Here is a 26,864-nt window from a genome sequence, read left to right on the forward strand (position 1 = left end):
TACCACACTATCTATAACAATATCTACCACACTATCTACCACACTATCTATAACACTATCTACCACACTATCTACCACACTATCACACTATCTACCACACTATCTACCACACTATCACACTATCTATCACACTATCTACCACACTATCACACTATCTATCACACTAGCTATCACACTATCTATAACACTATCTACCACACTATCTACCACACTATCTATCACACTATCTATCACACTATCTACCACACTATCTATCATACTATCTACCACACTATCTAGCACACTATCTACCACACTATCTATAATACTATCTACCACACTATCTACCACACTATCTACCACACTATCTACCGCACTATCACACTATCTATAACACTATCTATAAAACTATCTACCACACTATCTACCACACTATCACACTATCTATCACACTATCTTCCACACTATCTACCACACTATCTACCACACTATCTATAACACTATCTATCACACTATCTACCACACTATCTATCACACTATCTACCACACTATCTATAACACTATCTACCACACTATCTGCCACACTGTTACACTATCTACCACACTATCTACCACACTATCTACCACACTATCTACCACACTATCTGCCACACTATCACACTATCTACCACACTATCTACCACACTATATATCACACTATCTATAACACTATCTACCACACTATCTAGCACACTATCTACCACACTATCTCTAATACTATCTATCACACTATATATCACACTATCTATAACACTATCTACCACACTATCTACCACACTATATATCACACTATCTATCACACTATCTACCACACTATCTACCACACTATCTATCATACTATCTACCACACTATCTAGCACACTATCTACCACACTATCTATAATACTATCTACCACACTATCTACCACACTATCTACCACACTATCTACCGCACTATCACACTATCTATAACACTATCTATAAAACTATCTACCACACTATCTACCACACTATCACACTATCTATCACACTATCTTCCACACTATCTACCACACTATCTACCACACTATCTATAACACTATCTATCACACTATCTATCACACTATCTACCACACTATCTATCACACTGTCTACCACACTATCTATAACACTATCTACCACACTATCTGCCACACTGTTACACTATCTACCACACTATCTACCACACTATCTACCACACTATCTACCACACTATCTGCCACACTATCACACTATCTACCACACTATCTACCACACTATATATCACACTATCTATAACACTATCTACCACACTATCTAGCACACTATCTACCACACTATCTCTAATACTATCTATCACACTATATATCACACTATCTATAACACTATCTACCACACTATCTACCACACTATATATCACACTATCTATCACACTATCTACCACACTATCTATCACACTATCTACCACACTATCTAGCACACTATCTACCACACTATCTATAATACTATCTACCACACTATCTACCACACTATCTACCACACTATCTACCACACTATCACACTATCTATAACACTATCTATAACACTATCTACCACACTATCTACCACACTATCTACCACACTATCTACCACACTATCTATAACACTATCTATCACACTATCTATCACACTATCTATCACACTATCTACCACACTATCTATCACACTATCTACCACACTATCTATAACACTATCTACCACACTATCTGCCACACTGTTACACTATCTACCACACTATCTACCACACTATCTACCACACTATCTGCCACACTATCACACTATCTACCACACTATCTACCACACTATCTACCACACTATCTATAACACTGTCTACCACACTATCTACCGCACTATCACGCTATCTACCACACTATCTACCACACTATCTAACACACTATCTACCACACTATCTATAACACTATCTACCACACTATCTACCACACTATCTACCACACTATCTATAACGCTATCTACCACACTATCTACCACACTATCTATAACACTATCTACCACACTCTCTACCACACCATCTATAACACCATCTACCACACTATCTACCACACTATCACACTATCTACCACACTATCTACCACACTATCACACTATCTATTACACTATCTATCACACTATCTATAACACTATATATCACACTATCTATAACACTATCTACCACACTATCTACCACACTATCTATCACACTATATTTCACACTATCTACCACACTATCTATCACACTATCTACCACACTATCTACCACACTATCTACCACACTATCTACCACACTATCACACTATCTATCACACTATCTACCACACTATCTACCACACTATCTACCACACTATCTATAACACTATCTATCACACTATCTACCACACTATCTACCACACTATCTACCACACTATCTGCCACAATGTTACACTATCTACCACACTATCTACCACACTATCTACCACACTATATATCACACTATCTACCACACTATCACACTATCTATCACACTGTCTACCACACTATCTACCACACTATCTACCACACTATCTACAACACTATCTATCACACTATCTACCACACTATCTATCAAACTATCTACCACAATATCTATAACACTATCTACCACACTATCTATCACACTATCTACCACACTATCTACTACACTATCTAGCACACTATCTACCACACTATCTATCACACTATCTATCACACTATCTACCACACTATCTACCACACTATCTATAATACTATCTACCACACTATCTACCACACTATCACACTATCTATAACACTATCTATCACACTATCTACCACACTATCACACTATCTATAACACTATCTACCACACTATCTACCACACTATCACACAATATATCACACTATCTTCCACACTATCTACCACACTATCTACCACACTATCTATAACACTATCTATCACACTATCTATCACACTATCTATCACACTATCTACCACACTATCTATCACACTATCTACCACACTATATATAACAATATCTACCACACTATATATAACAATATCTACCACACTATCTGCCACACTGTTACACCATCTACCACACTATCTACCACACTATCTACCACACTATCTGCCACACTATCTACCACACTATCTACCACACTATCTATAACACTATCACACTATCTATCACACTATCTACCACACTATCTACCACACTATCTATAACGCTATCTACCACACTATCTATAACACTATCTACCACACTATCTACCACACTATCACACTTTCTACCACACTATCTACCACACTATCTACCACACTATCTATCACACTATCTACCACACTATCTATCACACTATATATCACACTATCTATAACACTATCTACCACACTATCTATCACACTATCTATCACACTATCTACCACACTATCTATCACACTATCTACCACACTATCTACCGCACTATCTACCGCACTATCTACCACACTATCTATCACACTATCTATAACACTATCTATAAATAAATTGGTCATTTAGCAGACGCTCTTATCCAGAGCAATTAGGGTTAAGTGCCTTGCTCAAGGGCACATCGACAGATTTTTCACCTAGTCGGCTCGGGGATTAGAACCAGCAACCTTTCGGTTACTGGTACAACGCTCTTAACCACTAAGCTACCTGCCGCCCTCTATCACACTATCTATCACACTATCTACCACACTATCTACCACACTATCTATTACACTATCTACCACACTATCACACTATCTACAACACTATCTATCACACTATCTACCACACTATCTACCACACTATCACACTATCTATAACACTATCTATCACACTATCCACCACACTATATACCACACTATCTACCACACTATCACACTATCTATCATACTATCACACTATCTATCACACTATCACACTATCTATCACACTATCTACCACACTATCTATCACACTATCTACCACACTATCACACTATCTATCACACTATCTATCAAACTATCACACTATCTACCACACTATCACACTATCTACCACACTTTCTATAACACTATCTATCACACTATCTACCACACTATCTACCACACTATCTATCACACTATCTACCACACTATCTATCACACTATCTACCACACTATCTATCACACTATCTACCACACTATCTACCACACTATCTATCACACTATCTACCACACTATCTACTACACTATCTACCACACTATCTACCACACTATCTACCACACTATCTACCACACTATCTATCACACTATCTATCACACTATCTACCACACCTATCACACTATCTACCACACTATCTATCACACGATCTATCACACGATCTACCACACTATCTACCACACTATCTATCACACTATCTACTACACTATCTACCACACAATCACACTATCTATCACACTATCTACCACACTATCTACCACACTATCTACCACACTATCTATCACACTATCTACCACACTATCACACTATCTATCACACTATCTATCACACTATCTATCACACTATCTACCACACTATTTATCACACTATCTACCACACTATCTATCACACTATCTACCACACTATCACACTATCTATCACACTATCTACCACACTATCACACTATATATCACACTATCACACTATCTATCACACTATCTATCACACTATCACACTATCTACCACACTATCACACTATCTACCACACTATCTACCACACTATATATCACTGAGAGCAGCAGACCTGGATTGAAATCATTTCAAATACTTTATCTGTGATTGATTGAGCTTGTCTGTCCTACTGGACCAATAGAATAGTCTCAGAACTGCACACCCAGACGATCTGACACTCCAGACAGGCTAGAGCAAACGCTCTAAATATTTGAAAGACTTGAAATAGTAGGACAGGAGAGCAAGTACATAATCTCAGTGATTCAATATTACATTAATAGTTATTACCCAGTTGAGTTCATTAGTGGGATGGAAGTTGTAAAGTTGCTCTAATGTTGGACATTATGTCCTCAAGGGTTTTACGCTTTGCTTTGAGTGGTGGGTTTCTTGACTTATTTCTCTCTCTTACATTTCATGTCATAGATCTATTTTTATATTTTTCTGTGTATATTTGATGTCTGTGCCAATGGCATTTTCCGGGAAAGTTAGTGGGCAGAAATGTATGCTCTTAGTTGAAACCAAACCTATTCTAAAATCACCGTGGCTGAAGCTCTCAAAGAAGCTCTCAAATTAAACACTATTTAAAAAGTGCATTTAACATGAATGTCCCAACACACTATACAGAAGAGAACAGCAGGTTGCTAACCATTTCAACAACCTTTACCACTGAGTTCTCTCTTTCCTGACCCATTCTGTTTTGACCCCTCTCTCTCTCTCTCATCCGCTCACTGTCTACAGATTGATTATGACGATTCTGTTTGTTTTTGTTATTCTCTCTGGGATGATCAGTTTGTCTCCTTCCTCTTAACCATTCTGCTCTTCTCTCTAGTTTGATGTCGGGGCTGGCAGCTCTGGATGCCAAGTGTTCCAGCCGCCTGGGCATCATGACCGTCTCCTACTACCTGTGGACCACCTTCGTGGCGGTGGTGGTGGGCATCCTCATGGTTACCATCATCCACCCCGGGGGCGCCGCCCAGAAGGAGGACAACGAGGACAGCGGCAAGCCAATCATGAGCTCCGCTGATGCCCTGCTCGATCTGATTCGGTAAGAGACAGGATGAAGATCATTAAATTGACCTTTGACCTTTGTTGTTGTGTCCAATGTAATTTAATTGTTTTAAAATCAGCCTACATTGAAGGTTCAAGGGTTTTTATTAGTCATGTGTGCGCTTATGTCCGTGGGCCGTGTGCGTACTGTTTGTGTGTGTGTGTGTGTGTGCACTGTTTCTGTGTGTGTGTGTGTGTGTGCGTGTCTCTGTGTGTGTGTATGCGTGCGCGCGCGCGTGTGTCTGTTTGTCTGTGCTTATGTTCATGTGTTTGTGCGTTTGTACAGTATATGTATGTGTATGCCTGTGCATGTGTGTTTAATGTGGTGTGTATGAAGATTTGTGATGTGCTTAGGTTTAATTAGTGGCATTGAGGTCAGGGTTTAGTTCTGATCCCACAGGATTTAGTTCCAATATCACAGGGTTTAGTTCTGATCCCACAGGGTTTAGTCCTGATCCACACAGGGTTTAGTTCTGATCCACACAGGGTTTAGTTCTGATCCCACAGGGGTTAGTTCTGATCCCACAGGGTTTAGTTATGATCCACACAGGGTTTAGTTCTGATCCCACAGGGTTTAGTTCTGATCCCACAGGGTTTAGTTCTGATCCCACAGGGTTTAGTTCTGATCCCACAGAGTTTAGTTCTGATCCACACAAGGTTTAGTTCTGATCCTACAGGGTTTAGTTTTGATCCCACAGGGGTTAGTTCTGATCCCACAGGGTTTAGTTCGGATCCCACAGGGTTTAGTTCTAATCCCACAGGGTTTAGTCCTGATCCACACAGGGTTTAGTTCTGATCCCACAGGGGTTAGTTCTGATCCCACAGGGTTTAGTTATGATCCACACAGGGTTTAGTTCTGATCCCACAGGGTTTAGTTCTGATCCCACAGGGTTTAGTTCTGATCCCACAGGGTTTAGTTCTGATCCACACAGGGTTTAGTTCTGATCCTACAGGGTTTAGTTTTGATCCCACAGGGTTTAGTTCTGATCCCACAGAGTTTAGTTCTGATCCCACAGGGTTTAGTTCTGATCCCACAGGGTTTAGTTCTGATCCCACAGGGTTTAGTTCTGATCCACACAGGGTTTAGTTCTGATCCTACAGGGTTTAGTTTTGATCCCACAGGGTTTAGTTCTGATCCCACAGAGTTTAGTTCTGATCCACACAGGGTTTAGTTCTGATCCCACAGGGTTTAGTTCTGATCCCACAGAGTTTAGTTCTGATCCCACAGAGTTTAGTTCTGATCCCACAGGGTTTAGTTCTGATCCCACAGAGTTTAGTTCTGATCCCACAGAGTTTAGTTCTGATCCACACAGGGTTTAGTTCTAATCCCACAGGGGTTAGTTCTGATCAACACAGGGTTTAGTTCTGATCCTAAAGGGTTTAGTTCTGATCCCACAGGGTTTAGTTCTGATCCAACAGAGTTTAGTTCTGATCCACACAGGGGTTAGTTCTGATCCACATAGGGTTTAGTTCTGATCCCACAGGGGTTAGTTCTGATCCACACAGGGTTTAGTTCTGATCCCACAGGGTTTAGTTCTGATCCCACGGGGTTTAGTTCTGATCCCACAGAGTTTAGTTCTGATCCCACAGGGTTTAGTTCTGATCCCACAGAGTTTAGTTCTGATCCCGCAGGGTTTAGTTCTGATCCCACAGAGTTTAGTTCTGATCCCACAGGGTTTAGTTCTGATCCCACAGGGTTTAGTTCTGATCCCACAGAGTTTAGTTCTGATCCACACAGGGCTTGATTAGCCTGCTTTTCTCTCTGTCTCTCATGGATGGACCAACTGGATGACTTCTGCAATACTTGAATACTCTATAATATAGAGTTTTTATTAATATTGTAGTTTTAATCAATCACTTTTTTTTCAAACTATCAATCAACAAATCAATCACATTTTATTTATACAGTGTATTTTATAAATGTTGTGTAGGTAGCATGTTGTTTATGCGAAGGAGATGTGTGAGGCAAATGGTGGTCACACCAGATACTGACTGGTTTTCTGATCCACGTCGCTACCTTTAAAAAAATATATATCTGTATTCCCAGCCGTGAAATCCATAGATTAGGGCCTAATGAATTTATTTGAATTGATTGATTTCCTTATATGAACTGTAACTCAGTAAAATCTTTGAAATTGTTGCATGTTGTGTTTATATTTTTGTTCAGTGCACATACAAATAGCCACATACAGATGTCATGCACATGATAAACGTCCTCCCTCTTCCCATATAGAGCTGGGAAGAGAGTTAAGTTCTAAGATGTCCATGTCAAAGACCGTATTATAACCTGTTAGAACTAGCAGATAAGACCCTTTTATAACAGCAACTAAGACTCCGTATTAGAACTAGCAGATAAGACCCTTTTATAACAGCAACTAAGACTCCGTATTAGAACTAGCAGATAAGACCCTTTTATAACAGCAACTAAGACTCCGTATTAGAACTAGCAGATAAGACCCTTTTATAACAGCAACTAAGAATCCTATTAGAACTAGCAGATAAGACCCTTTTATAACAGCAACTAAGACTCATATTAGAACTAGCAGATAAGACCATTTTATAACAGCAACTAAGACTCCTATTAGAACTAGCAGTTAAGACTCGTGGCGTGGGGCAGCTGGGCCGATTCGGTTGGCTAGCTGTTCTTCCCCACCTGTCGCCCAGGAAGGAGTGACTTTGCGTGGCCGCCTGGCTGCTCGCATGTTCATCCGGCTCTCCCTCCCTGCCTTACTCTTCTCCTCTACTCTCATCTTCCTGAGAGGCTGAGTTCCATATGTCAGAGAGTCCTGGTCAAGTAGGGCCTAGGGTGGCTAGAGAAGCTTAACCAATGAGAGCATGGCTAGAGAGCACAATATTGGCTCTGATTAGATAAAATGCGTATTTTGATGGCTGGCTGCACAGAACCTGTATGAGACCCTGTCCATTGCCTGAGGTGTAATTAGAGAGGCATTGTCTAGTATGATAGCTGTGTTAGATGCTATGTACTCAGTCAGTGAGATTGATTTTTCTTACATGCAATCATGCAATTTGTTCAAATCAGCACCGGAGCTTGATAGTCATTGGGGAGAAGACTGACGTCTTCCAAATCCAAAAGACATTATGATAAGAATTAGAGCTGTTTGTATGATTTCATCCAGGGCTATTCAATCAACTCCCTGACCAATCAGTGATATTAATTGACCAATGAACTACTAAGTAGAACATTTAAAAAGCAGTAGTTAAATATCATTGGTCTAATCCATAAGCAGTAGTTAAATATCATTGGTCTAATCCAGGGTTCTTCAATTCCGGTCCTGGAGGGCCGAAACACTTCTGTTTTTTATTTCTACCTGGTAGTTAATTGCACTCACCTGGTGTCCCAGGTCTGAATTAGCCCCTGATTAGAAGGAGAGGATGAAAAACAGAGGTGTTTCGGCCCTCCAGGACCGGAATTGAAGAACCCTGGTCTAATCCATGCATGTTTTAAGGCCTGCTGTGACTGTCTTATTTTAGTAAACATAGTACTACTGGTTTTACACAGGAAGTAGTTTCTGAATATTCACAAAAGGATCCAAAGGAGACAAGTAGCGTAAAAAGATGATAAGTCAAGTTTTTGGATGCGGTCAAGTTCTCCGACCCCTCACATGGAACATTATGTGCTTCCATGCCTATTATAAGACAAGTCTAGTCACTAGTCACATAACAGATTTTAACTTAAAGATGCAGTTCGGGATCTTAAGCACTTACAAATTTGTAACATATTGAACGAATTGGAATTCGTAAAAACATATCATACGAATCTGAAAAAAAATATAAATAAAATACAATTTGGGGACCCGTTTTGACTCGTGAGCACAAAATTGTGAACCAGGCTTTTCTAGTTTATTTCTGAAACCAGTCTGCCGGCTCTAGAGTTGAACACTTTCCTGTATTCTTCCCTTTCAGCAACATGTTCCCGGCCAACTTGGTCCAGGCAACTTTCCAACAGGTAAGCGGGATGACATTATCCTATATATAGTGGAAATGTATCAGGTAACAGGTAAGCAGCATGACATTATCCTATATATAGTGGAAATGTATCCGGTAACAGGTAAGCAGCATGACATTATCCTATATATAGTGGAAATGTATCCGTTTCTGAAGAGTTTTAGGAGGAGTGGCGAAGCTCACTTATTATATCAATAATATATTAAGTTCTATCACTTCATGTTGATAACAGTAGGAGATGAACGAGATAATAAGATCTTTTTTAATGGAAGTCTGTGTCCGTTTGACAAACCAATTCACCAGACGTTTGGGTGGCAGTTAGTGACAGGAATTAATTAAATACAGTATCTTTAACAAATTCCGACTCTCTGTTTCACACCTGTACCATCCCCATGTGTAGCTTGTGTACCTATACGTAACATGTTAGATACTTCAGTGTGATATTAATGTACATGCAGCACACACACTGAGTGTACAAAACATTATGAACACCTGCTCTTTCCATGTCATGCAGCGTTGCAGTTCTTGACACAAACTGGTGCTCCTGGCACCTACTACCACACCCCGTTCAAAGGCTCTTCAATCTTTTGTCTTGCCCATCCACCCTCTGAATGGCACACGTACAACGATCCCATGTCTCAGTTGTCTCAAGGCTTATAAAATCCTTCTTTAACCCGTCTCCTCACCTTCATCTACACTGATTTGAAGTGGATTTAACAAGTGACATCAATAAGGGATCGTAGCTTTCACCTGGATTCACCTGGTCAGTCTATGTCATTGAAAGAGCGGGTGTTCTTAATGTTTTGTCCACTCAGTGTGTACTGAATGTATCTGGTCTGTTTAGTACCGTACCAGGAGTATCCCCATCATTAAGACCCCTCCGCCCACGGTGACAGCCGCCCTGATGGAGAGCACCACCCGGAGGGTCTATATCTACGGCGTCCAGGACGACAACGGAACAGACATCCAGAACTTCTCCCTGGACCTGACGCCACCGCCCGACATCCAGATGCGCACGCTGCCCGGGACCAGCGACGGCATGAATGTCCTGGGGATCGTCATCTTCTCCGCCACCATGGGTGAGTAACGTCACGACTGACCTCTGACCTCTAACCCTAACTCCCCAGACACTGTGTGATGTCATTATGGATGAGGGACAGTTCCACGAACACATACACACACACACAGACACACACACACACACACACACACACACAGACATACACACTACACACACACACACAGACATACACAGACACACACAGACACACACAGACACACACACACACAGACAGACACATACGGACACATACGGACACACACAGACACACACATACACACAGACACACATACACACACACACACACACAGACATACACACACACACACAGACATACACAGACACACACACATACACAGACACATACACACACACAGACACACAGACACACACACACACACACACACACACAGACAGACACACAGACACACACACAGACACACACACACACACAGACATACACACACACACACAGACACATACAGACACACACACACTCTCACACACACTCTCACACACACACACACACACACACACAACACACACACACAACACACACACACACACACATACAAACCCACCAAGGCACACTACCTTGTAGTATCATTACGGTTGACAGTATCACCATTGTCCCTGCCCTTCAGCCACAGCCTGAGTGACAGTTAACATAATTAACCTTTAAATGACCCTTTTGTTCTCTCTTCATTGTTGATCAATCCCTTTAGTAAAAACACAAACCTTTAGCAAATCAGTCTGGCCCATGGTGTCCATGTTGTCTCAGTCTAACACAACAATGTTGTTGACGTTGTTGTTGTTGTCTAGGTATCATGCTGGGTAGAATGGGGCCTAACGGCAGCGCCCTGGTCAACTTCTGTCAGAGTTTAAACGAGGCTGTCCTGAAGATTGTCGCCATAGTGATCTGGTAAGAGTTGTAGCTTATGGGAAGAGCAACCCAAAGACATGTCCTCTCAATAACATCGTATTAGACAACATGCTGAGATAGTCATGTGTGCGGGAGGGTCAACAAAAGAGCTCATATTCTATTCTACCAATATTCAGCAATGTTGTCAACTGCAGTCAATCACCTGGGCTAGTCCAAGAACAAACCTGTCTCCCATGAAAAAAAAAAACAAATAAAAACGAACTTCCTGGTCCATTCCAGGTACTTCCCGTTCGGCATTGTGTTCCTGGTGGCCGGTAAGATCCTGGAGATGGACGACCCGTCAGCCATGGGGAAGAAGCTGGGTTTCTATGCTATCACCGTGGTGATGGGGCTGATCCTCCATGGTCTCTTCATCCTCCCTGCCATGTACTTCTTCATCACCAAGAAGAGCCCCATCGTCTACATCAGGGGCATCCTGCAGGCCCTGCTCATCTCCCTGGCAACTTCCTCCAGGTAAACAACAACAACAACAACCTACCTCTAACCCTAACCCTAACCCTATCCTGCAGGCCCTGCTCATCTCCCTGGCAACCTAGATATCAATACCCCCTGTATGTATACAGCCTCCTTATTGTTCTTTTATTGTCTTACTTTTTTTCTTACTTTAGTTTATTATTATTTTGGATGTATTTTTAGCAAATACTTTCTTACTTACTGTTTTAGAAATTCTGCATTGTTGGTTAAGGGCTTGTAAGTAAGCAATTCACGGTAAGGTCTACTGTACACCTGTTGTATTCGGCTCATGTGACAAATACAATTTGATTTGATTTGATCAAAACAATATCCAGTGCCAAATGATTCTTCTCACCCACAGACATCTACACTCAGCCGTATACATCGTCTCACACCTCTCCTCCTTCCTCCTCTCCTTCCTCTTCCACCTCTCCTTCCTCTTCCACCTATCCTTCCACCTCTCCTCCTTCCTCCTCTCCTTCCTCTTCCACCTCTCCTTCCTCTTCCACCTCTCCTTCCATCTCTCCTTCGTCCTTCGTCCTCCACCTCTCCTTCCATCTCTCCTTCGTCCTTCGTCCTCCACCTCTCCTTCCTCCTCCACCTTCCTTCCTCCTCCACCTCTCCTTCCTCTCCCACCTCTCCTTCCTCTTCCACCTCTTCTTCCTCCTCCAATATCTCTTTCCTCCACCTTCCTTCCTCCTCCACCTCTCCTTCCTCTTCCACCTCTCCTTCCTCTTCCACCTCTCCTTCCTCTTCCACCTCTTCTTCCTCCTCCACCTCTCCTTCCATCTCTCTTTCCTCCACCTTCCTTCCTTCCTCCTCCTCTCCGTCCTCATCCACCTATCCTTCCTCTTCCATCTCTCCTTCCTTTTCCACCTCTCCTTCCACCTCTCCATCCTCCTCCACCTCCCCTTCCTCTTCCACCTCTCCTTCCTCTTCCATCTCTCCTTCCTCCTTCACCTCTCCTTCCTCTTCCATCTCTCCTTCCTCTTCCACCTCTCCTTCCTCCTCCACCTCTACTTCCTCCTCCACCTCTCCTTCCATCTCTCTTTCCTCCACGTTCCTTCCGCCTCCACCTCTCCTTCCTCATCCACCTCTCCTTCCTCATCCATCTCTCCTTCCTCTTCCACCTCTCCTTCCTCCTCCACCTCTCCTTCCATCTCTCCTTCCTCCACCTTCCTTGCTCCTCCACCTCTCCTACCACTTCCATCTCTCCTTCCTCTTCCACCTCTCCTTCCTCCTCCATCTCTCCTTCCACCTCTCCTTCCCCCTCCACCTCTCCTTCCTCTTCTACCTCTCCTTCCTCTTCCCCCTTCCTTCCTCTTCCACCTCTCCTTCCCCCTCCACCTCTCCTTCCTCTTCCACCTATCCTTCCTCCTCCACCTCTCCTTCCACCTCTCCTTCCTCCTCCACCTCTCCTTCCATCTCTCTTTCCTCCACCTCTCCTTCCTCTTCCACCTCTCCTTCCTCCTCCACCTCTCCTTCCTCTTCCACCTCTCCTTCCTCCTCCACCTCTCCTTCCACCTCTCCTTCCACCTCCACCTCTCCTTCCATCTCTCTTTCCTCCACCTCTCCTTCCTCTTCCACCTCTTCTTCCTCTTCCACCTCTCCTTCCTCCTCCACCTCTCCTTCCATCTCTCTTTCCTCCACCTTCCTTCCTCCTCCACCTCTCCTTCCTCTTCCACCTCTCCTTCCTCTTCCACCTCTCCTTCCTCTTCCACCTTCTCCTTCCTCCTCCACCTCTCCTTCCATCTATCCTTCCTCCTCCACCTTCCTTCCTATTCCATCTCTCCGCTCTGGTCAAACGTTGTGCACTATGTAGGGAATAGGGTGCCATTTGGGACGCAACCCAATGTCTCACTCTGATAGTGTGTAATGGCACACCACCCATTGAGTGATATTATCTCTTCATTAGTCTCTGCTCCTCAGCTCCCCGGCTGTTGGACAGACAGGTTTAGATTCGCCAGACGGGTCTGTGTCAGAGTAGACTCGGGTTCTGTCTCGCGTGTTAGGACATAATTGAGAATTATGGAGTATCTGCAGTCAGGATGTCCTTAATCAGTGAAATATATTTTATAAACCCTTTTTACATCAGCAGTTGTCACACAGTGGTCCTCTGTACCTCAATTGGTAGAGCATGGCGCTTGTAACGCCAGGGTAGTGGGTTTGATCCACGGGACCACCCATACCTAAAAATTTATGCACACATGACTGTAAGTCGCTTTGGATAAAAGCGTCTGCTAAATGGCATTATTATTATTATTATTATTACAGTGCTTTACAGAGCCTCCCACAGAAGAGATAGAAGTGCTGTTTCTGTGTCAGTCTTCTAGTTCCTCGACTACCCATAATTAAACATTGACAGCAGGAGTGGTGTGAATGTAATGAGAATGATGTGTCTTTCAATGAATCTTTCTGTTCTTGAATGAATCATTGTCATTTAAATAATAAATAAGAGTCTGTCTCTTGAGTTTGGTTGAATTCAAATGAAAAAATATGATCTTGAATCACTACCCCTCCAACTGACTGTGTCTCGCTTGTCATTATTACACATTAAAGCTAGAATCCTTAATTGAAAAAATAACAAAGCGTATTCCCCGCCCCTGTTTCGATAAAAAGCTGAGGAATGGGCTGGAGAAATGTAACCGCTCTCAAATTCAGACAGCACTATGGATGCAAGGACTGACCATCCATGATATCAAATGTATAGTTTTAACCATGTTTTGAGGCTATACAGTGTTTATTTACATTTACGTTGTTTACAAACATTGGAGTAAAACAAGTTTATATTTTGGGTTCTGATGTGGTAGGACAGTTGAACTAAAGCTCATGAGGCATTTCTAAGTTATATTCTTCTAGAATCAATGATTATGTATCACTAATTTAAAAGTCAGAAAATGGATGTAGCAACTAAGGATTCTAGCTTCAAGGGAAGACATTGATAGAAATTGAAGAACAGTTTTTTTCCCCACGTGATCTGCGTCACAAGGCGGTCCTCTGTTTGGCCCCTATCCAGCTCTGAAGTGTACTACTTACTGAGGTAATAGAGTTGAGAGCGTTGAATGTAATAATATAAATACTAAACTAAAACTGAATTTACTCCCCAGCTCTGCCACGCTGCCTATCACCTTCAAGTGCCTCCTGGAGAACAACCACATCGACCGACGCATCATCCGCTTCGTGCTCCCCGTGGGCGCCACAATCAACATGGATGGGACAGCGCTCTACGAGGCCGTGGCAGCCATCTTCATCGCCCAGGTTAACAACTACGAGCTAGACTTCGGCCAGATCATAACTATCAGGTATGACGCCTATATAGCCTTTATATTAAAGGTATGCAGCCTATATAGTCTTTATATTAAAGGTATGCAGCCTATATAGCCTTTATAGTAAAGGTATGCAGCCTACATAGTATTTATAGTATAGGTATGCAGCCTATATAGCCTTTATATTAAAGGTATGCAGCCTACATAGTCTTTATAGTATAGGTATGCAGCCTATATAGTCTTTATATTAAAGGTATGATGCCTATATAGCCTTTATATTAAAGGTATGCAGCCTATATAGTGTTTATATTAAAGGTATGCAGCCTATATAGCCTTTATATTAAAGGTATTTAGCCTACATAGTCTTTATAGTATAGGTATGCAGCCTATATAGCCTTTATATTAAAGGTATGCAGCCTACATAGACTTTATAGTATAGCTATGCAGCCTATATAGCCTTTATATTAAAGGTATGCAGCCTATATAGCCTTTATATTAAAGGTATGCAGCCTACATAGTCTTTATATTAAAGGTATGCAGCCTATATAGCCTTTATATTAAAGGTATGATGCCTATATAGCCTTTATATTAAAGGTATGCAGCCTATATAGCCTTTATATTAAAGGTATGCAGCCTATATAGCCTTTATAGTAAAGGTATGCAGCCTATATAGCCTTAGAAGGGAAGGTAAACAAATTACTTGAAAGAGGGGTTTTAGTGTTTTATGCCGGGATTCAATCCAAAACCTTGTTCGCGCTTGACATTTAAAGGTTATTTCCAATTAAGCCGACATCTGCAGCATTAACTTGAATGTGATCTCCACTAACGCGGTAACATTGCCTTTAAAAGCTGCATTATCTACAAGCGCGACTTGATTGAACCCCGGCTTTAGTATGAAAAGGGATACATGGGGCACCCCAATTACAAATGCAAACGGACTTATTGAACACGTAGAAAGAAGTCATAATTAGAACATGTGGCATTAACAAACAGCCTGCCCACTGGGCAAGAACTGGTTGAATCAACGTTTTCCCCCAAAAATCTATGTGATGACGTTGAATCAACGTGGAAATCTGATTGGATTTTCAAAAATTAATCAACTAAGGGTATTTCATTTCATTCAATCAATTATTAACCTAAATCCAATGACATGGTGACATTTGCTGTTGATTTCACGTTGAATTCTTGTTAGTTGACAACTCAACCAAATGTAAATCAAAACTAGACGTTGAACTGACTTCTGTGCCCAGTGAGTGGACTTCCTGGTCAGAAACCCGGAAGTGGTTGTACTGGAAGCTCTAATTACTGGAATGGACCTGAATTGAAATGGGGTGAAAAACACATGGATTATCATATTGATTATTGATTGCTAAATCATCCAGTTATGTATATTCCCTGTGGAATTATTTTGTCCAAAATAGCGCCATGGGTGCAACACATCTGTAGCTTTGCGGTTTGTGAAGCACAGAAATTAATCTAGTGTTACAGTTTTGAGGATGAATTAATGAATATTATGAGATTATACTGAATCAAGCACGTAGATAAACGTAAATGTGACATGTGACTACTACGGCTTACTTTGCAATGATCTATCCTGTAAACTAAATCCTTAAATCAGTGGTTATTACATAGCAGAGACAGACAGACAGGCAGTCATCCCCCCGTAGACCTATGGTGTAAAATGGCCTTGCTCTCCCCTGATTTAATGACATGTTAAACTGTAATAACATTAAGCAGACCTATCCTATCCTCCTCTACTCGTCACAGACTCCTGCTTTCCAAACGGCACCCTATTCCCCATATAGTGCACTAGAGGGCTTTGGTCAAAAGTAGTGCACTTTATGGGGAATAGGGTACCGTTTGGGACGCGGGCCGACTTTGGCCAGGCAGGCAGTAATCTCCTGGCAGTAAGACCCATATGACCTGTATAACTCAGCTCTCTTGTCACGGCAGAATTATCAGGAGGGTTTTTATATTCTTTTGTAGCGTCCTGTTCTATTCCCGTGACCTTTGGCTGTTTGTAGTGGAACGATGGTCCATCTGTAATGTCCCCTTCCCCAGAGACTGTGTTAGAGTGTGTGTTCCAAATGGCATCCTGTTCTCTTTAGAGGGTAAAAAGTAGTGCATTCTGGTCAGAATTAGTGCACTATAAAGGGAACAGGGTGCCATTCAGGATGCAGGCTGTGTGTCAGAGTGTTCTCAGAGACAGAAACCGAGCCATGTCAAATGTCAAGCAGCTCTGTGTCCGTGTGGGGGGACGTACTGTGTCCGTGTGGGGGGACGTACTGTGTCCGTGTGGGGGGACGTACTGTGTCCGTGTGGGGGGACGTACTGTCCGTGTGGGGGGACGTACTGTGTCCGTGTGGGGGGACGTACTCTGTCCGTGTGGGGGGACGTACTGTCCGTGTGGGGGGACGTACTGTGTCCGTGTGGGGGGACGTACTCTGTCCGTGTGGGGGGACATACTGTCCGTGTGGGGGGACGTACTCTGTCCGTGTGGGGGGACGTACTCTGTCCGTGTGGGGGGACGTACTCTGTCCGTGTGGGGGGACGTACTGTGTCCGTGTGGGGGGACGTACTGTCCGTGTGGGGGGACGTACTGTGTCCGTGTGGGGGGACGTTGTGTGTCCGTGTGGGGGGACGTACTCTGTCCGTGTGGGGGGACGTACTGTGTCCGTGTGGGGGGACGTACTGTGTCCGTGTGGGGGGACGTACTCTGTCCGTGTGGGGGGACGTACTGTGTCCGTGTGGGGGGACGTACTCTGTCCGTGTGGGGGGACGTACTGTGTCCGTGTGGGGGGACGTACTGTGTCCGTGTGGGGGTACGTACTGTCCGTGTGGGGGGACGTACTGTCCGTGTGGGGGGACGTACTGTGTCCGTGTGGGGGGACGTACTGTGTCCGTGTGGGGGGACGTGCTGTGTCCGTGTGGGGGGACGTACTGTGTCCGTGTGGGGGGACGTACTCTGTCCGTGTGGGGGGACGTACTGTCCGTGTGGGGGGACGTACTCTGTCCATGTGGGGGGACGTACTGTCCGTGTGGGGGGACGTACTCTGTCCGTGTGGGGGGACGTACTCTGTCCGTGTGGGGGGACGTACTCTGTCCATGTGGGGGGACGTACTGTCCGTGTGGGGGGACGTACTGTGTCCGTGTGGGGGGACGTGCTGTGTCCGTGTGGGGGGACGTACTGTGTTCGTGTGGGGGGACGTACTGTGTCCGTGTGGGGGGACGTACTGTGTCCGTGTGGGGGAACGTTGTGTGTCCGTGTGGGGGGACGTACTGTGTCCGTGTGGGGGGACGTACTGTGTCCGTGTACTGTGTACTCTGTCCGTGTGGGGGGACGTACTGTGTCCATGTGGGGGGACGTACTGTGTCCGTGTGGGGGGACGTACTCTGTCCATGTGGGGGGACGTACTGTCGGTGTGGGGGGACGTACTGTGTCCGTGTGGGGGGGACGTACTGTGTCCGTGTACTGTGTACTGTGTCCGTGTGGGGGGACGTACTGTGTCCGTGTGAGGGGGACGTACTGTCCGTGTGGGGGGACGTACTGTGTCCGTGTGGGGGGACGTTGTGTGGCCGTGTGGGGGGACGTACTGTGTCCGTGTGGGGGGACGTACTTTGTCCGTGTGGGGGGACGTACTGTGTCCGTGTACTGTGTACTCTGTCTGTGTGGGGGGACGTACTGTCCGTGTGGGGGGACGTACTCTGTCCGTGTGGGGGGACGTACTGTCCGTGTGGGGGGACGTACTGTCCGTGTGGGGGGACGTACTCTGTCCGTGTGGGGGGACGTACTGTGTCCGTGTGGGGGGACGTACTGTGTCCGTGTGGGGGGACGTACTGTGTCTGTGTGGGGGGACGTACTGTGTCCGTGTGGGGGGACGTACTGTGTCCGTGTGTGGGGACGTACTGTGTCCGTGTGGGGGGACGTACTGTGTCCATGTACTGTGTACTCTGTCCGTGTGGGGGGACGTACTGTCCGTGTGGGGGGATGTACTCTGTCCATGTGGGGGGACGTACTGTCCGTGTGGGGGGACGTACTGTGTCCATGTGGGGGGACGTACTGTGTCTGTGTGGGGGGATGTACTGTGTCCGTGTGGGGAGACGTACTGTGTCCGTGTGGGGGGACGTACTGTGTCCGTGTGGGGGGACGTACTGTGTCGGTGTGGGGGGACGTACTGTGTCCGTGTGGGGGGACGTACTGTGTCCGTGTGGGGGGACGTACTGTGTCCGTGTGTGGGGACGTACTGTGTCCGTGTGGGGGGACGTACTGTGTCCATGTACTGTGTACTCTGTCCGTGTGGGGGGACGTACTGTCCGTGTGGGGGGATGTACTCTGTCCATGTGGGGGGACGTACTGTCCGTGTGGGGGGACGTACTGTGTCCATGTGGGGGGACGTACTGTGTCTGTGTGGGGGGATGTACTGTGTCCGTGTGGGGGGACGTACTGTGTCCGTGTGGGGGGACGTACTGTCCGTGTGGGGGGACATACCGTGTTTGTGTGGGGGGACGTACTGTGTCCGTGTGGGGGGATGTACTGTCCGTGTGGGGGGACGTACTCTCCGTGTGGGGGGACGTACTGTGTCCGTGTGGGGGGACGTACTGTGTCCGTGTACTGTGTACTCTGTCCGTGTGGGGGGACGTACTGTCCGTGTGGGGGGACGTACTCTGTCCGTGTGGGGGGACGTACTGTGTCCATGTGGGGGGACGTACTGTGTCCGTGTGGGGGGACGTACTGTGTCCGTGTGGGGGGACGTACTGTGTCCGTGTGGGGGGACGTACTGTTCGTGTGGGGGGACATACCGTGTCCGTGTGGGGGGATGTACTGTCCGTGTGGGGGTACGTACTGTCCGTGTGGGGGGACGTACTGTGTCCGTGTGGGGGGACATACTGTGTCCGTGTGGGGGGACGTACTGTGTCCGTGTGGGGGGACGTACTCTGTCCATGTGGGGGGACGTACTGTCCGTGTGGGGGGACATACCTTGTCCGTGTGGGGGGATGTACTGTCCGTGTGGGGGACGTACTGTCCGTGTGGGGGGACATACCGTGTTTGTGTGGGGGGACGTACTGTGTCCGTGTGGGGGGATGTACTGTCCGTGTGGGGGGACGTACTCTCCGTGTGGGGGGACGTACTGTGTCCGTGTGGGGGGACGTACTGTGTCCGTGTGGGGGGACGTACTGTGTCCGTGTGGGGGGACGTACTGTGTCCGTGTGGGGGGACGTACTGTTCGTGTGGGGGGACATACCGTGTCCGTGTGGGGGGATGTACTGTCCGTGTGGGGGTACGTACTGTCCGTGTGGGGGGACGTACTGTGTCCGTGTGGGGGGACATACTGTGTCCGTGTGGGGGGACGTACTGTGTCCGTGTGGGGGGACGTACTCTGTCCATGTGGGGGGACGTACTGTCCGTGTGGGGGGACATACCTTGTCCGTGTGGGGGGATGTACTGTCCGTGTGGGGGACGTACTGTCCATGTGGGGGGACGTACTGTGTCCGTGTGGGGGGACGTACTGTGTCCGTGTGGAGGGACGTACTGTGTAGTACATGCTGTGTGTGTCAGAATCACAGGTCAAGGATTATTGGTAAAATTCAATCATTACATCACACACCAAGAAACCAATGATTTCAGAGCCTCACTGTCTTTCTTCACTCACTCTCTCGCTCTCTCTTTTCTGTCCCTCATGGACTGTGTCCCAAATAGCACCCTATTCCCTATGCAGTTCACTACTTTTGACCAGAGCCCAGTAGTGAACTAAATATGGAATAGGGTGCCATTTGGGATGCACCATGGTCAATAGCCTACAATACAATCAACTAGAGGGTTATCATCCATATATTTATATATTCTTAATTCCATTGCTTTACTTAGATTTGTGTGTATTGGGTACATGTTGTGAAATTGTTAGATATTACTTGTTAGATATTACTGCACTTTCGGAGCTAGAAACACAAGCATTTCGCTACACCCGCAATAACATCTGCTAAAAATGTGTACGTGACCTATAAAATATGATTTGATTTGATTTGTACTGAGGCATCATTTGAAAGGTGTTGGACACAGTACAGATCTGCAATAATCCAGTCAAGGTCACTAATACCATTTCCTCTTTCGTTCCCAGTATCACAGCTACGGCGGCCAGTATTGGTGCAGCTGGAATCCCGCAGGCCGGATTGGTCACCATGGTGATCGTGTTAACCTCGGTGGGCCTGCCCACTGATGACATCACTCTTATCATCGCTGTGGATTGGGCGTTGTAAGTATAGTTTGTATTCTCCTTGGTTAGTCTTATTAATGCTTATACATATAGCAATAAAGGTTATGGGGTTGATAAGATTAAACCAAAATAAAGTAGGTCATATTTTACAGGGTAAAATGTTATTGACGTTTTACTGAGACATTATGACAAGGTGATTTTCAAATATATAACAAAGTGATGTCAATATGCCACAAAAACATTGCTACTGTAATTGTATAGTGTTGTGTCTCACAAGACTACTAGTGTAGACTGCAGCTCCAGAGCCAGCGCACCACAGAGCCTCCCAACACCACCAAGGCAGCTGAACTTCCATTTTGTGTTCCAGGGACCGTTTCAGGACCATGGTCAACGTGATGGGAGATGCCCTGGCCACGGGGATCATGGCTCACATCTGTAGAAAAGACTTTGTCAAGGAAGGAGAGCAGGTGAGAGAAACACGCTCACATGTCATCACAATGCCTGCCAGACACTCTCAAGTCCCTCAACATTAGAAACGTTCCATTCAAGGGAGTTTTATTTCCGTTGTGTACAGCGAATTGACTGAGGAGTGGTAACTGGGCAGAACCTTGGAGAATGTGACACTGTTTGTAGTACGTACCGCAGTAGAAAACTTATACAAAAGCCGAGAAGAGACCCAAACATTTATTTGCCACCTATCAACCAATCTCTCTGTTAAATATAGATATTACAATTCTTACTAGCAGTTCTGTCACCCAATCTCTCTGTTAAATACAGATATTACAATTCTTACTAGCAGTTCTGTCACCCAATCTCTCTGTTGAATACAGATATTACAATTCTTACTAGCAGTTCTGTCACCCAATCTCTCTGTTAAATACAGATATTACAATTCTTACTAGCAGTTCTGTCACCCAATCTCTCTGTTAAATACAGATATTACAATTCTTACTAGCAGTTATGTCACCCAATCTCTCTGTTGAATACAGATATTACAATTCTTACTAGCAGTTCTGTCACCCAATCTCTCTGTTAAATACAGATATTACAATTCTTACTAGCAGTTCTGTCACCCAATCTCTCTGTTGAATACAGATATTACAATTCTTACTAGCAGTTCTGTCACCCAATCTCTCTGTTAAATACAGATATTACAATTCTTACTAGCAGTTCTGTCACCCAATCTCTCTGTTGAATACAGATATTACAATTCTTACTAGCAGTTCTGTCACCCAATCTCTCTGTTAAATACAGATATTACAATTCTTACTAGCAGTTCTGTCACCCAATCTCTCTGTTGAATACAGATATTACAATTCTTACTAGCAGTTCTGTCACCCAATCTCTCTGTTAAATACAGATATTACAATTCTTACTAGCAGTTCTGTCACCCAATCTCTCTGTTGAATACAGATATTACAATTCTTACTAGCAGTTCTGTCACCCAATCTCTCTGTTGAATACAGATATTACAATTCTTACTAGCAGTTCTGTCACCCAATCTCTCTGTTAAATACAGATATTACAATTCTTACTAGCAGTTCTGTCACCCAATCTCTCTGTTAAATACAGATATTACAATTCTTACTAGCAGTTCTGTCACCCAATCTCTCTGTTGAATACAGATATTACAATTCTTACTAGCAGTTCTGTCACCCAATCTCTCTGTTGAATACAGATATTACAATTCTTACTAGCAGTTCTGTCACCCAATCTCTCTGTTAAATACAGATATTACAATTCTTACTAGCAGTTCTGTCACCCAATCTCTCTGTTGAATACAGATATTACAATTCTTACTAGCAGTTCTGTCACCCAATCTCTCTGTTGAATACAGATATTACAATTCTTACTAGCAGTTCTGTCACCCAATCTCTCTGTTGAATACAGATACTATATGGTTCCTATTGTTCACTCTCTCTGCTAAATGCACAATAAAGTCTATCGTTCCCATTATATTCAAAAACAATCACACAAAGTTCATTAGGTTTTGACCATCTTACTCTAATATTTATGAGCTTCTCAATTATATTTGCACTCCATCTCACTCAACTAATCCTGATGATTTTCCTCATTTCTCTGTACGCAAAACAAACCTCTGATGCTGTAGTCGGATCCTGGGCTATCTATTTGTTTAGCATAGTATGCTGGAAACACTCGGTTTGTCATTTTTTATTGAAACAAAACCGCTATTCATTAAATACGAATACTGAACTTGTTTTTGTGTGGATTTCGCGACGCGGTTAGCTTTTAACAGCTAGGACCGCTATTTATTGTACCAGAATCCCGCTTAACAGACAGGTTGAAGCGTGCTTGACAGAGACGCTAAGCTGCTAGCCATCAAGCTAACGAAGTTGGTACCAGATGAGTTTTGCAATGGAGCCCTCTTCGCCTGGAGAAATAAATTAACCGTTCCAGCGCTGTAGGATGTGTATCTACTACGCTTTGTTTCGGGACAAACCGGATCACTCAGAGTTCCAATGCGGCAATTGTTTGCTTGCCGAGGATTATAGGCTTGAGGTGGCTTCCTTGATCACGCAGGTCGCCAGCCTACGTAAGAAACTGGGGAAAATGCAGAGTGGAATGTTAACATTTTATACGCCGGTGGCTGGACGGCATTCGCGCTTGTTGGACGCATCTTCGCCTTGTCGTTTGTCGTTATCCGACTGGCCGGTGTTGCCAGGCGCTCCCCCATCTGATAGCGGAGTCGAAGGAGCACAGCATGAGCAGCAAGGCAATTAATGATGGTCGCATGTCACGAGCCGTGGAAGCCGAAGAGCCTCCCGCAAAGCAGTCTACACTCCCAACGACAAGCCCGGAGTGGATACAAACAACAAATAGCTCAACGGGCTGTTTTGTTAGAATTCAGTGCGGCTTTTGACATTATCGATCATAGTCTGCTGCTGGAAAAACATTATGGCTTTACACCCCCTGCTATATTGTGGATAAAGAGTTACCTGTCTAACAGAACACAGAGGGTGTTCTATAATGGAAGCCTCTCCAACATAATCCAGGTAGAATCAGGAATTCCCCAGGGCAGCTGTCTAGGCCCCTTACTTTTTTCAATCTTTACTAATGACATGGCTTTGAGTAAAGCCAGTGTGTCTATGTATGCGGATGACTCAACACTATACACGTCAGCTACTACAGCGACTGAAATGACTGCAACACTTAACAAAGAGCTGCAGTTTGTTTCAGAGTGTGTGGCAAGGAATATTTCTATAACTAAAAGCATTGTATTTGGGACAAATCATTCACTAAACCCTAAACCTCAACTAAATATTGTAATAAATAATGTGGAAATTGAGCAAGTTGATGTGACTAAGCTGTTTGGAGTAACCCTGGATTGTAAACTGTCATGGTCAAAACATATTGATACAACAGGAGCTAAGATGGGGAGAAGTATGTCCATAATTATGCGCTGCTCTACCTTCTTAACAACACTATCAACAAGGCAGGTCCTACTAGTTTTGTCGCACCTGGACTACTGTTCAGTCGTGTGGTCAGGTGCCACAAAGAGGGACTTAGGAAAATTGCAATTGGCTCAGAACAGGGCAGCATGGCTGGCCCTTGGATGTACACAGAGAGCAAACATTAAGTGGCTCAAAGTGGAGGAGAGATTGAGTTCATCACTACTTGTATTTATGAGAGGTATTGACATGTTGAAAGCACTGAGCTGTCTGTTTGAGCTGCTGGTGCACAGCTCGGACACAATTACATTTTAGTCATTTAGCAGACGCTCTTATCCAGAGCGACTTACAGTTAGTGAGTGCATACATTATATTTTTATTTTTCACACTGGCCCCCCGTGGGAATTGAACCCACAACCCTGGCGTTGCAAACGCCATGCTCTACCAATTGAGCTACATCCCTGCCGGCCATTCCCTCCCCATACCCTGGACGACACTGGGCCAATTGTGCGCCGCCCCATGGGTCTCCCGGTCGCGGCCGGCTACGACAGAGCCTGGATTCGAACCAGGATCTCTAGTGGCACAGCTAGCACTGCGTTGCAGTTCCTTAGACCACTGTGCCACTCGGGAGGACACCCATGCATACCCCACAAGATATGCCACCAGAGGTCTCTTCACAGTCTCCAAGTCCAGAACAGACTATGGGAGGCGCACAGTACTACATAGAGCCATGTCTACATGGAACTCTATTCCACATCAAGTAGCTGCTGTAAGCAGTAAAATTTAAAAACCAGATATAAATACACCTGTGAAGCAACACAAACATAGGCACAGACACATGGTCTATTAAGAAATGTTGTTATGAGATTAAAGAACATTAAAACAAAGCTTCAATTGCAACTTATATCCACGTGTGAGCGCTGGCCTTTTCATTTTGGGTTTCCTATTCTCCATTGTGGCCCTCAGGTGCCTCTGATATGATCGTTTCTCTGGACGCAGAAAAACTATTTTGATCCAATAGTCAGATCCAAGGCCATCTATTTGTTTTGCATAGGGAATACGTTGCTTTGGCACATATTCAGGTATTGGTTCCTTCTTCTACCCTCCTGCAGGTGCCTCTGATCTGCGAGACCAAGCCCATGATCAGCATCCAGCAGATGATGACGTACCAGAAGAACGGTGGGTACCAGCCTCCCTGCGGCCCGGGGGTCCCCGGGAGCCCAGACGTGGCCCGTCTGGTGCAGCTGGAGGAGGGGGTTCGGCCGGAGCAGAGGAAGAGGAACCCCCACGCGCCCCAACCCAAGAGGGACTACAAGGACAAGGACCACTGCTCCATCGACATGAACGGCCTGGAGACTAACGTATAGAGGGAGCCAGCCAACAGCACCACAGCTACCGGCTGCGTCCCGATTCTCCACACTTCTCCTGAAATGCACACTCTCCGTCATGGATCTAACAACTCCCTCAAGCCAATGGTGACACCAATCCAATGCTTTTAACACCATGACAAGGAGTGGGAAAAGTGCATACTTTGGAAAAAGGGTAGACAATCAGAATGCAGCCAGGATTATAGCTACAGGCGAGAGAGAGGGCGAGAGGAAGGGACTGACTGACTAACTGCACCAGATGCAGGATGCAGGACAGAGGATCCAAAAAGAACGATGATTTTCTACATTATTTATATTACAACCCACTATGATTGTGCATGTGTGTGTATATATTTATCAGAGTTGTTATACACCAGCAGAGGGATGTGCTGGGAGACATTTCATATGACGAGCAGGCATTTTATATGATGAGAAGAGAATCTATACGTTGAGGACACATT

The 26,864-nt window shown here is 44.8% G+C and overlaps 1 protein-coding gene across 1 annotated transcript; it reads left to right on the plus strand.

The window, feature by feature from the left end:
- Positions 1 to 5,509: 5,509 nt before the first annotated feature.
- Positions 5,510 to 26,403, plus strand: slc1a7a (solute carrier family 1 member 7a; the record flags this gene model as incomplete). Its single annotated transcript, XM_084139867.1, has 9 exons — positions 5,510 to 5,724; positions 9,651 to 9,693; positions 10,537 to 10,771; positions 11,575 to 11,674; positions 11,915 to 12,148; positions 15,256 to 15,450; positions 21,531 to 21,665; positions 21,994 to 22,093; positions 26,149 to 26,403. The coding sequence occupies exons 1-9, from the start codon at positions 5,513 to 5,515 to the stop codon at positions 26,401 to 26,403; spliced, it is 1,509 nt and encodes a 502-aa protein (XP_083995993.1). The 5' UTR covers positions 5,510 to 5,512.
- Between the last annotated feature and the right edge of the window lie 461 nt (positions 26,404 to 26,864).

This window comes from Coregonus lavaretus (assembly GCF_964263955.1).
Source record: "Coregonus lavaretus genome assembly, chromosome: 23".
NCBI classification, from domain to species: domain Eukaryota; kingdom Metazoa; phylum Chordata; class Actinopteri; order Salmoniformes; family Salmonidae; genus Coregonus; species Coregonus lavaretus.